The sequence below is a fragment of the Pleurodeles waltl genome, chromosome 9 (assembly GCF_031143425.1).
Source record: "Pleurodeles waltl isolate 20211129_DDA chromosome 9, aPleWal1.hap1.20221129, whole genome shotgun sequence".
NCBI classification, from domain to species: domain Eukaryota; kingdom Metazoa; phylum Chordata; class Amphibia; order Caudata; family Salamandridae; genus Pleurodeles; species Pleurodeles waltl.
Window position 1 is genome coordinate 180,829,393 of NC_090448.1, and position 13,387 is coordinate 180,842,779.

Sequence of the window (13,387 nt, forward strand, 5' to 3'; positions counted from 1 at the left end):
AACTGGATTTGGGAGGATTGGACTGGGATGGGTCGGATTACTATGGAGTGGGTTGGGTTGGATTGGGGTGGGGTGGATCGAACTGCAATGGAGTGGACTGCATTGAGGTGAGATGGACTGGAGTGAGATGGACTGGAGTAAGGTGGACTGGAGTGGGGTATGTCTGATTGGAGTGCAGTGGATTGGAGTGAGGTGGTTTGGGTTGAGTGGGGTGCATTAGGGTGGGGTGGGGGACTGGATTGAGTGTGGTGGATTGATTAAGTGGATTGAATAGGGCTGGGGTGGATTGGATTGGGTGGACTGGAGTGGGGTGGATTGATTGGAGAGGGGTGGACTAGATTGAAGTGGAGTAGATTTAGGTGGTTTGGAGTGGGGTGGATTGGACTGGAGTAGGGAGGAATAATGTGGATTGTATGGGAGTGTGATGGACTGGAGTGGTGTTGGTTGAAATGGAATAGGGTGAGTTTGGGTGGGATGGACTGGAGTGGGTTGGACTGGAGTGGGATGGGTAGGATTAGGGAAGGCTGGATTGGGGTGGGGTGTATCGAGTGGGGTGGATTGAGCTGTGGTGGATTGGATTGTAGTTGTGTGAATTGATTGAGGTGAGTTGTATTAGATTGGAGTGGGGTAGACTGGGCTGGATTGTGGTGGATTGGAGTGTGGGAAACTGGATTGGTGTAGGGTGGACTGAACTGGTGTGAGGTGGACTGGATTGTGGTAGATTGGAGTGGGGTGAATTGGGTTTGAGTAGGTTGGACTGAGGTGAGATGGACTGGATTGGAGTGGGGCAGATTGTTTTTGTATTAGAGTGGGTTGTTTGGGAGTGGAGTGGGCAGGGTGGAGCGGTGCAGGTTGTAGTGAGGCAGGTTGTTTTGAATTAAAGTGGGGCAGAGTGATATGAATTTGAGTGGTGCAGGTTGTTTTGGATTGAACAGGAGTAGATTATTTTAGATTTAAGTAGGGCAAATTGAAGTCGGAGAGTCTGTTTGGACTGGAGGGGGATAGATTGTTTTGGATTGGAATGGAGCAGATTAGAGTGGGCAGATCGCCTTTTATTGGATTGGAGCAGATTGTATTGATGTGGATTAAGGTGGATTGGGTTGGTGTGGGGTGGACTGGATGAGAGGGGGCATACTGTTGGGACTGGAGTGGGCAGACTAGAGTGGGGCAGATCGCTGTGGGACAGATTGTTTTGGACTGGAGATGGGCAGATGGGAGTGGGGCAGACTGTTTTGGATTGGGAAGATTAGAGTGGAGCAGATTTTTTTGGACCGGAGTGGGCAGATTATTTTGGACCGTAGTGGGACAGACTGTTTTGTATTGGAGTGGGGCCAAATGGAGTCGGGTAGATGGGAGTGGGGCACATTGTTTTGGATTGGAGTGGGGCAGATGGTTTTGGACTGGAGAGGGGCAGATGGTTTTGGACTGGAGTGGGGCAGATGGTTTTGGACTGGAGTGGGGCAGATGGTTTTGGACTGGAGTGGGGCAGATGGTTTTGGACTGGAGTGGGGCAGATGGTTTTGGACTGGAGTGGGGCAGATTGTTTTGGACTGGAGTGGGGCAGATTGTTTTGGACTGGAGTGTTGCAGGCTGTTTTGAACTGAAGCGAAGCAGATTGTTTTGAAGTGGTGCACATAGTTTTGGATTAGAGTGGGGCGAATTGGAGCAGGGCAGATTAGATTGGATTGGGTTCGGGAGATTGGAGTGGAGTGGACTAGACTGGGGTGAGTAGTTGTGAGTAGAGTGGACTGGTGTGGGGTAAATTGGGGAGGAGTGTAGCGGGCGGATTAGGGTGTACTGCACGATTATATGTTAAAGCATCATTTCATAAATTACAAATGATAAAGAAACATCGTGCTGCAATATTTAGAACATGATAATCTTTTGAAAAGAGCGCCCACGAGCAAAAACAAAATAAAACATGAGTGGAAAGTGAGAAAAGACGACGTGGTAAAATAAAGGAAGGCTCTAAAAATTAAGACTTTCCAATTTTGGCTGTCCGTCTGGACATGTTTTTGCCAGTTACAAGCCTTCTGTTTGCAGGGCACTATAAGTTAAAAAGAACAAAATAGTACCTCGATCACATCGAGAGCAGCAGGCGGGCACTGATTACGTTGAATCAATCAGTGCTTGGTCCCTGCGCCACAAAGAGGAACAGAAATTATGCCAGGCCTGAAGTGGATGAATAACGAGGCTGTAAAGAAGAGTGCCATGCATGCCAACAAATGGTGAGCGAGAGGAAGGCTCTCCAAGCCCTTTACTGTACACAACAGAGTCTTGCAAGCGAGATGCATGTGCTACCACATACAGTCGCAGGCTCGACCCTAATAAAAGAAAAGAAAGAAAGGAATAATGTACAAAATACAAAAGGAAAGCACAACATCAAAGAAAGAATGGGATAATTGAAGGAACACATGATGGAAAATTGATGAAGAAATAATATGAAAGAACAGGAATAAATGAAAAAAGGTATTAAGAAAAGCTGAAGTAAGCAAAAAAGAAAAATAAGCAAGACTACAAAAGAAACAACAGTAGAAATAGAAAGAATGAAAAGAACTAAACAATAAAAGAAAAAATCAATAAGGAGAGTGAGACAATGAAAATCGGAGAGTAGGAAGAAAACAGGAAAGAGAAGAAGAAAGGGAAGGCGAATGTAAAATATTAAAGAAAACTGTGAGAATCAAAACACTGAAACTTTAGTAAAAGTAAAGAGTACGAAGAAAGAATAATTATATCAGCAATCCCTGGTCTAAATCTGGCACGGCAGTAAAGTGGCCATCCTGCACATATCCCGCGTCATTCTTGGCCCATTTTCTGAGCCATCTCTGGCATACACGCTGTATCATATCAAACTCAACAGGGCTTAAGTTTAAAGTACATTGGACAGAAAACGTTCAGTTTATAAGCAATTGTTTTCACAGTCAACTCAGCGGATGAATTATCCAAACTAAGGGATGAATAGCTTGCTGAAAGGTCTTGTGCTGGAGTGCTATCAGTGAAGCTCACCCATCCCTAATGTTGCTGCTCTGTAGATTGGCTTCTCCATTCCTGGTTTGCCTGACACCACAGCGAAAAATCATGTTTAATATTTTTTTTGTTTCCACAAAAAAAAAAAAAAAAAAAAAAACACAAGACCTTTGCTCTAACACTCTTTGGGAACCATTGCGAGGATCTTTTAATGTAAGAACCAAGAGTACATGCAATTTAGCAAGACACAATCTGCATAATATTCGTTGGCGGCTCCTCGGTTTGGGCAGAGGAGTTCGCCCCCCGCCAGCAGCAGCAGCTGCAAAACCTTTTAAAGAAAACAATAATAAAAATTGTTTTTTATTGTTTTCTTTGAAAGGGGCAGGGCCACGGGGGTGATGTGCACTAAGGGGGAGTGCTCAGCACTTTACCTTTACAGGGCATGTGTGTTTGGCCGGCCGTCTCGGGCTGGCCAAACACACATGCGCTGTAGGCGCTCTCCAGCCTGGCAACACAGTTGCTGGGCTGGAGAGAGCCTGCACAGGCTCTCTGTCTGCCTGGGAGCACCCTATGTGGGTGCTCCCAGCCAATCCTGACGCTGCTCTGAGCAACCTCAGGAGTGGCGCAGGGCAGGTTGGGAGCCTGTGCCTGTAGCATCGAGGGACAGAGGAGCAGCAAGGCCAGCGAGCAGCTACTGATAATATATTTTTATCCCATGTACACTTGGATGCATTCATGCTGTTTACATTCAATTGCAACAGATAGCAGGCCTTAATGTAGGTTTGAAATTCCAATGGAATTCCCGCTTATTTTTAAGTTTTCAGTCCAAAAGATTGCCATATAACTTTTTTTCAACTACTTCTATCTGACCCTATGAGCCCTTCATTCTGGGGTCTGTTTCCCTCCCATGCCTGTGTTTGTATATTTACCCCGACTGAAGTTGTTAGTTCTATGCATTCCTGTGCTTGAAATCCCTACACTAGCACTTAGTTTGATCCGGTGGCTTCCAGTGCGCAGCACCGGCACTTATTTTTGAGGGCCGGCACTTATTTTTCTGTCTCAGCATTTACTGTAAGCAAACGACACGAGGGAAAGACTGAGGAAGAGATAAATTAAAAAAGCCAAAGAGTGAGAAATCAGAAAGCTGCAAGAGTGAGCTGAAGGGGTAGGGAGTGCCTGTAAATGGATTAAAGAGGCCGGAGATGGCTTCAGGATTACTCTGCCTCAGTATTCTGTGCTCGCACATTTAATTGCAGCAGCCGTGTGTTTCAGACAAGAGCTTTGGGCACCGGCATGTTTTTATTTACAAATTAAGCACTGCCCTACACATTCCTGAGCATATGAGCTACCCATACTAGAGTCTGCAAGCTTCAGTTTTTACTGAGCTTTAAAAAGCTATTCCTAAACCTGTGAATTACTCAAGTTTCAAGTTAATTGAAAGATTAAACATGTAAACTCATTTCACTAGCCCAAATGCCCGGGGAAGCCCTTAAATTGATTAATCCAAGAGTCTGTAAAAATTCCCTTCCTCATCATGTTTGTAACCTATTTCTGTGTTTATAAACTGTCATTGTCTTAACTTCTCATTTACTAATTCTTGAGTCTGTAAATTAATGCTGCTTGATTTGGTTAGTCATAATCCCGAGTCACACCGTTAGTTGTCTTGCCATTTTAACGTTTAAAAAAGATAATAAAGTAAATTCCCATACACCTGGATACAGGAGATTAGGTCATCTAAAGGTCTGATCGTGCATCATTCAAACTTTTGCTCACTTGAACTACTGGCTCTCAAAACTGCGAGCAACAGCATTTTAAATGCGCACATACACCTAAGAAATTAAGCTATCGGTGCCATGGCAACATTATTATTATTTTAATGTGTGGCTATTCCAATTGTTTTGGAGCTGTACCATTACTTGTTGAGTTTGTGACCTACCTATAGAGAGCATTTGCTCACCCATTTACGCTTTTCACTTTTTACTCTGGTATGGAATGATCCACTGTAAAATCAAGAAGGAAAAGGAAGGGAAGTCGGGAAAAAAACGTACATCAGATTGCTCTCCGACATTACCTGTAACGCTCGACCTGTCCGACCATCTGTGTACACAATATACTACTTGTGAAATCGTTTACACGCGCTCTAACTTTTAAAGATTGTCAAAACCAACCCTGTGCATCACTTGAAAAAATGTCTACCTTCCATCTCTTTAACGTTCAAAACCTTTCCTGCGTATCTAGTCTGAAACACTTAAAAAATCCACGTAAACTCTCTTTTGCAGCTGTAAGCAAAATTAGTTAAAGTGACTGAAGGCAGGTTTATGGCACTTGCATTTGTACACACATTTTATGCCACGCTTTTGTTGAAAAGATTGCTCCCATGAAGGTTTATCAGATTAAATGAAACTATGTTATGTTTCACTAATTTCTGTTATAGATTTTGTCCGTGCATATTTTCATAAGCATTGCATGCTAAATAGCAGTTACAGTACACTCGCCCTCATGTTTCGCAGCATCGCTTACCTTTTTCATTTTCACATTCCTGATGGCAAAGCGGCGAACTGTGTAGCATGCGTGTACTTTTGTGCTCTTCAGAGTGACAATTACGTTCCCATATTCTTCACTGTTCTCCGTGGGCCAGTACTGATCACATTTTCTCTATCAAAGAAAAGGCAGCATAATTCAGTGTGCAATATTTCCAATCTAAATGCCATGAAGTGATGCAGAGTGCAGGCCCAATGTACATTCAGCAATTCAGGCCTCAATTGACACCATTTTACAGAGAGATGTAATAGCAGGCTAGAATGCATAGTGAAATGCCATGTACCCATACCTCGGTAATGCCTGCATTAAGAGCCATCACAAAGAGTGCAGAAGCTGCCTGGGCGAGATTACCTGTAAAAGGGCACATTTGAAGAAGCACTTACCCTTCCCTTTTCCACAAGGTTTGTGATCATGACGATGATTCCAGTGTTTTGTTCCCAAACCATCCTCCAGAAGTCTTCAAATGTGGACTTTAAGGGTCCCTGGGTGGCAATGTAGGCTTTTGCTTTGTTGTATCCCTTCAAAGATAACAGAGACACAAAGGCCAAAGCTATTTCTTGGCAAACTCGATTAATAATTTACAGAGAGCAGGACGAATGCTCGTAATAGACTGTAATGCATGCAGGTCTGTCACTGTGCTTACCATGCAGGCTGGGCAGAGGGGGTTAGAGGGAACATTCTTTCAGCTAAAATGGACTCTATAGTTAGAAAACAAATTGATCATGCAATAAAGAGCAGCACCGTAAAAATAGCTTCGGACTTACATCCACATAATTGCCATTAATGAAATCACTGTGCTTTGAATCCTTTCCTGGTAAGGGTCTTAATTTTACTCTACTGTGATCATCTATAAAGAAACAAAATATAGAAACAACTTACAAAACATTTTCGTGCATGGTATGCATTAAGTGCTTATCACAGTATTTTACACATGCTAGGAATAATGCCAGACTTAAAAAAGAAACACACGTGTGGCGTTCTGCTTTTCTGTAATTCGTGGAATCATCACCCTTGATTGCAGTACTCCAGTTTCACTATATATTTATAGTGACAGGCATACAACTTTAGCGGAGAACACAGCTGATGTTCTTTCAAAGGCACAGGTGACAAACGCTGAGTATATTAAGCGAATGCTTACATTGGAATGATTCAGCACAGGCAATCTTTGCCCTGTCCAATTATCTTGAGGAAGCACGAAATAAACCCAACATTGTTTTGTACTGAAATCAAAGTGAGGTAACAAGAGGGACTTCAAGTGAGGAGGGGAAGTGTAAGGAGGATGCTATTAATGGTGCTTGCATTTAAGGTATCATTCTATTAGTGTGTGATTGGCAGGTGTTATTTAAATAATGCATGCCTTGATCTAACTTCGAAATACGTGATGGGGGGAAGGACCTGGCGATCAACAATCACGAAAACGTCGGAGGATTGAAGAACATAGCTAGCTAATCAGCGCCCCTGAAATCATGAAATTAATTAACTCTCTGCAGTCTAAATGTAGCTTTACATTTGACCTGGGTCACAGAAACGACTATCTATTGGGAAACTGAAGCTGTCCTTGCAAGACGGACGTGTGCAGTACAGCGTCACTCCTGAATAATTTTATCCTGTGGCATTTGACTCCTTTTCTATCAGCTGGTAATTGCGAGTACAGATTAGTTTCTCTGCTTTTTTCCTGACAATATAAGTCGATTTGTAAACTTAGTCTGTGTTTACCAATCTGATTCTTCATGGTAGTGTTCAAGGAGCCAGTTTTATGACTATTACTCTCTAATATATGTAAATAAATACTGGAATGTCCAGCGGTCTCTCATTGTCCTCTGCACGTATGCAGATGTCAGCAGAATCTAAATTTACATACATCATGCTCCAAGAGCATTACCAAGCAGAGCTCTGAATTAGACACGAGGCTGCAGCAGCTGGTGGACATGTGCACACCTGCAAGTGTAGCACCTAAATGCAACCACGCCTACTGCGCGCCACGGGCGATAGACTGTGGCTTCCAGGCTGCCTGGTGGGAAGATGTCTGCATCTATGAAAGGTGGGGGTGTTGGGTATTATTCAGGGACTGCATCGCCTTCATGGAGATGACCATCCCACTGAAACAATAGAGAAGGTGAGCTTCAACACGTCAAACAGAAGTGAGTGATAATGAGTGAGTGTGTGTATATGCCTGCGATGCATTTGCTGTAGAGACAGAGCCCACCACACCAGTAAAATGCAGGCTCATGCTTTGAGATACTGCATAGTTTGTAGCATCCTACCACTCTGCAGTGAGGCCTACTGCCATGACTACTTTCTGAAAGCCACCCCTGGTAGTGCGTATTTAGTGTACTTTTTTAAAGTATGAAAACAATCACAGAACTACTTTGGCTAGAATGGGCACTTCCCAGGAAAATCACTACAAGACCCAGCGTATTAACAGATTTCATCTTATACAATAGGCCAGGCAATATCTGTGGTGATATACAGCTATAGGGGGTGGGGGAATACAAGAGGCACATCATCAAATCCAGGTATAAGCCACAGCTTCCCTAAAAGGAACTTACAGAGGAAGCTTCCATGCTGCATCATTTCAGCTTGCTAGGCCCATTTAGGACATTAACATTGTTCAGGGTTTCCTTTCTTCAAATTGTAAACTAAATTGACGGTGGACACTTGATATTTCCCAGGAACTTCCACGTCACTCAATATTGTTTATTTGCAAGCAACATATAACCTCACTAGAGTTGATGTATGAATACTTACTGAATGGATCACTAAAGGTGACAATCACATGATCTACATTTACCAGGCAAAAAAGCAGACTAAACAGAACACCCGTGAAGAGAGACAGTGCAAAGTAGTAAAAACACTGGTGTCATAAGTGTAACGGAAAAGGAAACATTACGTTAGGCAAGGCAAAACAGAAATATATTTAAAAAAACAGAACAATAATGGAAAAAAAAATCTAATAAAAACATACCGGGTGTAGACCGCATGTACTAATTGGGACGGTGAATGTGCAAGCGGAGAGTGCGCAGAGAGAGATAATTACAGATCACACACTGACGAGTAGATGTGGCCCAGATAATGAATTCAAGGCAATATATCGAATCAATACACTGCGGATTCTGTCAACTAAATTAGAACTTGATTGGTCTGATAAATCAATGGAGATAGGCAGCCCACGTCTCTCTCCTTTCACACCAATAGTGGGTACAAGACCTGGGGTGCTTTCTTAGGAATCCATCAACTGCAGAGTTAGGGTGATAGTAATAGGCCATGGCATAGAACTTCTCAAAAGCTTCAGAGATGTGAAAACGATTAGAAAGAACGTTTAAGAGGATGAAATGCATAATTATAAGAACCTAGACAGTAATTACACATCAATTATCAGATATCTTGATAACTGTTAGTGCTGTGGAGTTGCCAACAAGATCAATTAGTCAGTGTGTCATGAAGAGCAAAAGTATCAAACGGACAATTTACCAATTTATCATTTATCAGGGATAAATGATAGTGACATTGAAAATGAGGCATGTTAAAAGCAGACCATAATGTAGAAAGGTAAGTTCAAATTGAGGCACCGCTTATTTTTCTATAAGACAAATTATGTGTAAAAAATAGTTGTGTATATCTGTGCAGCTGCAAACAACTCACAGGAACTGCAAAAACACGATATTACAAAGTGTTATGGTAGCCCTACTTATAATGTGTTGCCTGGTGTTCAACATTGATCTCATATCTCAGAATTGGCACCAAAATATTTTTTTGTTACGTTTAAGTACAAATGTGCCTAGAATGCGGATTTTCCTAACCAGGTAGTGTTGGGAAGCACTGATTTTATTAGAGAGAGGAAGGTGAGCACTATGCTTAACCTTTGTGCTTGAATCCGAATAGCAGCCAGGGTATAAAAAAAAAAACTACACTTTCTAGTATCCTGTAGGAAGTGAACAACCAATAGATGAAAGGCAAACACCAACAAACAAGCAAGCAATGCCCCCTAATTTGCAATTATCATACTTTCTTGCATAACAGTCATTCAAGGATGATGAAGCGAAATAGAAATGGTCCCAAAATGAAACCAAGAAAGATATATGAACCTTCTTTAAGACTGCTTGAAGTATTAGCAAATATAGAAGCTGCTTACAGGATAGGAAGGACGGGAAAAAGTGTGAACAAGTAAACTAAGGGATAATAACCACCTCGTATTTTAAATATCAGGACTTTCCAACTCTACCTAGCTAGGGAATTCTGCAATTTGTTTTCAAGTCTAGAGACTCGTATTACATTTCTCTGACGCATATTGACCACTGTAATAGAAATATGAAGAGGTAGCTTGCAATAAAACCTGTGGAAACTACTGTCTTTAGTCCAATAACCTGTTCACAGAATGTCATTCAGACACACTCCTGACCCGAGTGAAACTACGCCACGTCACAAAGGTTCAGAACCATTTAACCCCCAAAAGACTAAAGTCAGAGAATACTCATGGGCATATGATTTACTTAAACAAATGAAAGATTATGAAGAAAAGCCTCTTTAGGAATTTGATTTATTTTCATTAGCCTTCAAGGACCTACAAAAAACTAATTTGGTTTGATCAGGAAAATATGGATATTCAACAGTTCTCAAGGTATTTATATTTCTTTACAAAAGCTATTTAAGTAGGCCCCATAGGAAAAACTATCAGATAGGAAATACTAAATCTTGGACATTAGAAATCAGCTGTCATTAGTAATTGTTCCTATAGAAGCAAAACACACTGGTGTTGTGAATATGCAGATAAGAAGCTGTTGTCTTACAAAATGTTATCAGGCCAAGCAACAGAGAGTTGGAAGAGTAAATTAACATCTCAAAAAGGATTTTATTCAGGAATAGGTAGATTAGCAAAAGGAAAATGACCAACCAGCATATGTTCTCCAACAAGTCTTATCTACCGAGTATATTCAGTCGATATGGATTAATGGCTGAAATTAAAGGTTTTAAAGTCTTACCATGATTATCTAAGGATGCCAAAATGTATATTTTATTTTACAAAAATAACAATATCCGAACTTGGATCAACATACCCTTTCAACGACCATCTATTCCACACTGACTAAACAGATTGTAAACTCTGAATGTGACCGAAACCGAAAGTTTCAAATGAAGCTTTCAGCCTGTGACAAAATACCTCGAGTTAGCCAAACTGACCTGAAACATTTGTAGCCACAAAAGACATGCTGTGGTTCAGGACTAGATTATGATACTGAACATGTAAACTTCCTCGGAAGGTTTTTGACAAAATGGAATCAGCACTGTGCAATCTATTGACAGCAAACATGAGACTGCTACAGGGAATTACCATGGCACGTATTACTTGCGGATGTCTCGCCTCCGCAGGATCACTGGGAATTATTCTAAAGTAGGCTATGTTTTGCAGACTCAAGTAATCTGTAGTGGCTCCTAATCCATTCCTGGGGGTTTACAGCTGTACTGATTGCTCAGTTGTGCAGGTTCTCCCCAAATGAATATTGACTTGCACCCACCCAGACATCCAAGCTAAGACGTAGGGGCTTTGATGTCAGTAAGTTGATTTTTGATTGACAAAATAGATTCTCATTATACTAATGCTATTGAGGAGACAGATGCTCCAGATATTCACAATGACAAGCCAGATTCTGATGCATTGGTTTGGTACCATGGGGAAATTCACAAGTTACAGATGATGGAGCATTTTAAACGTGTAAAAAATAATGCTGAATAATGTTCAAAGCTAATTATGCTTAAAATGTGCATAAAATACAGAATCATAGTAGGAAACCGTACTTAAATGTGTTGAGCCTGAAACTTCAAGACACTGCCATGTTATAGTTAAGTAAACTGACAGAATTGTAGAAACAGTACGAGGCTTGATCTTGACATTTTGAAAGACCTGCTTATCACGAAGAACAGTTGTTGCGCAAAATGTTTTTCTTCTCATGTATACAGATGTTTCTACTTCTAAAAAGACTGTTAGCTAATTAACATACTTTTTATTTAGACGGATAGAAAAGTTCAGACTCAGGAATGCAGTCTTCAATGAGATTATGAATTATGGGAACTTAGATGAAAGAATTACACAATAAGACTTAAGTTTGGTTTCAGAAGTTGCTGTCTGAGGTTTATTGTGTTATTGTGAGAAGACAGGTAGTGAAAGCGTTCCCATGGGTGCATCGGAAGCTGATTGGTGAACTGAAGAAAGAAGAAGCAACATGACATTGAAACATCAATTTTGCCTCTCCATAATTGCGTGTGTTCCTTGTACTTTGCCCATCCCTTACTTTTCATGCCATATGCGGCTTGGAGACTCTACCGAGTTTTTTTAACCTCTCTTTCTGGGAAGCTCTGCTTTGATAGATTATTGAATTGTAGCGGCAACGTTTGATACTAGAGCTTTATAATTTCTCTTGAATTTAGAACTCCTTACAGGTTTCTGGACAGACACATTTACCATTCTCATGCCTAGAATCAATCAGTCATTTGCAAAGTGCAACACTAGCACCTCTAGGGGTCTTGGGGAACTGAGGGTGCTGTGTCTGCATCGAAAAGCGAGGTCTTGAGTTGCTTTCTGAAGTCTGCCTGGGAGGGTGCTGTTCGGAAGTGGAGGGGGCGGTCATTCCAGGCTTTGGCAGCAATGAAGAAAAAGCGCAGCTTGCTGCGGGTGCAATGGATGCGGGGGACTTGTGTGAGGGGGAGTGAGGAAGAGAGCAGGTGTCTCAAGGGAAGATGGAAGTTCAGTCGGTGGTTGATGTAGAACGGTCCCAGTTTGTGGAGAGCTTTGTAGGCATGTGTGTGTGTTTTGAACTGGAATCTTTTCTGGACAGGGAGTCAGTGGGGTTTCCTGAGTTGAGGAGTGATGTGGTTACACAGGGGAGGTCCAGGATGAGTCTGGCGGTCACTTTCTTTATTGTCTGGAGTCTTCTGAGGAGGGGATGCTGGTGTCACGAGTGTTGCCATAGCCGAGATAGCTGGTGACGAGGGCTTGTGCGACAATCTTTCTGGTGTTTAGTAGGATCCATGTTAAGATCCTTCTGAGCATGCTGAGGGTGAGGGAAAAGGAGGAGGTGACTGCGTTGACTTGTTTCATGGTCAGTTGGCTGCCCAAGGTTATGCGAAGGTTGTGAGTGTGGTCAGTCGGTGTGGGAGTGGGTCCAAGTTCTTCTGGCCACCACCTGTGGTCCCACGCAGAGGTGTGCTTTCCAAAGATCAGTACCTCGGTTTTGTCTGAGTTCAATTTGAGGCAGCTGTCTCTCTTCCAGTCGGCTACATCAGTCATGGCGTTGCAGAAGTTGGTTAGGCATTAGAGGGATCTTTGGTGAGCTGGATGACGAGCTGGGTGTCGCTGGCATAGGAGATGATGTGGAGTCTGTGGGCTCTGGTGATGTCCGCAAAGGGGGGCGGGAGGGGACCATGTATGTGTTGAACAGTGTGGGGCTGAGCAATGATCCTTGGGGCACTCCTATGATGCTCTTGGGAGAGGATGCAAACAGAGGTAGGCAGATGCTCTGGTTGTGTTCTGCAAGGAAAGCGGTGATACACTTGAGGCTGTGTTGTTAAACGTCAATGTTGTGGAGTCTGTCGACAAGGATACAGTGGGTGACAGTGTCAAATGCTGCTGATAGCTTAAGAAGAATCAGAGCCACTGTTTTTCCTTGGTCGAGGAGGGTTCTGATGTCATCTGTTGAGCGATGAGCATGGTCTCCGTGCTATGGATGGCCTGGAAAACTGAGTGTGATGCATCGAGTAGGTTGGTCCATTCTAGGTTGTTGGTGTGCTGTTGGTTGATGTCCTTCTCGAGTACTTTGGCTGGGGATGCAAGCAGGGAGATTGACCAGTAGTTCTTGAGGTCTCAGGGGGTCACCTGAGGGCTTCT

General features: G+C 42.5%; 1 protein-coding gene across 4 annotated transcripts in view; it reads right to left on the reverse strand.

The window, feature by feature from the left end:
* PTPRG (protein tyrosine phosphatase receptor type G) overlaps positions 1 to 13,387 on the reverse strand; it is a 1,030,330-nt gene that overhangs the window by 84,984 nt on the left and 931,959 nt on the right. For all 4 annotated transcript variants that reach the window (XM_069206538.1, XM_069206537.1, XM_069206540.1 and 1 more), the window contains 3 exons: positions 6,273 to 6,355; positions 5,892 to 6,026; positions 5,488 to 5,622 (listed from right to left, as the gene is read on the reverse strand). In XM_069206538.1, the coding sequence (XP_069062639.1) occupies positions 5,488 to 5,622; positions 5,892 to 6,026; positions 6,273 to 6,355 (353 nt within the window). The remainder of the gene's footprint in view (positions 1 to 5,487; positions 5,623 to 5,891; positions 6,027 to 6,272; positions 6,356 to 13,387) is intronic.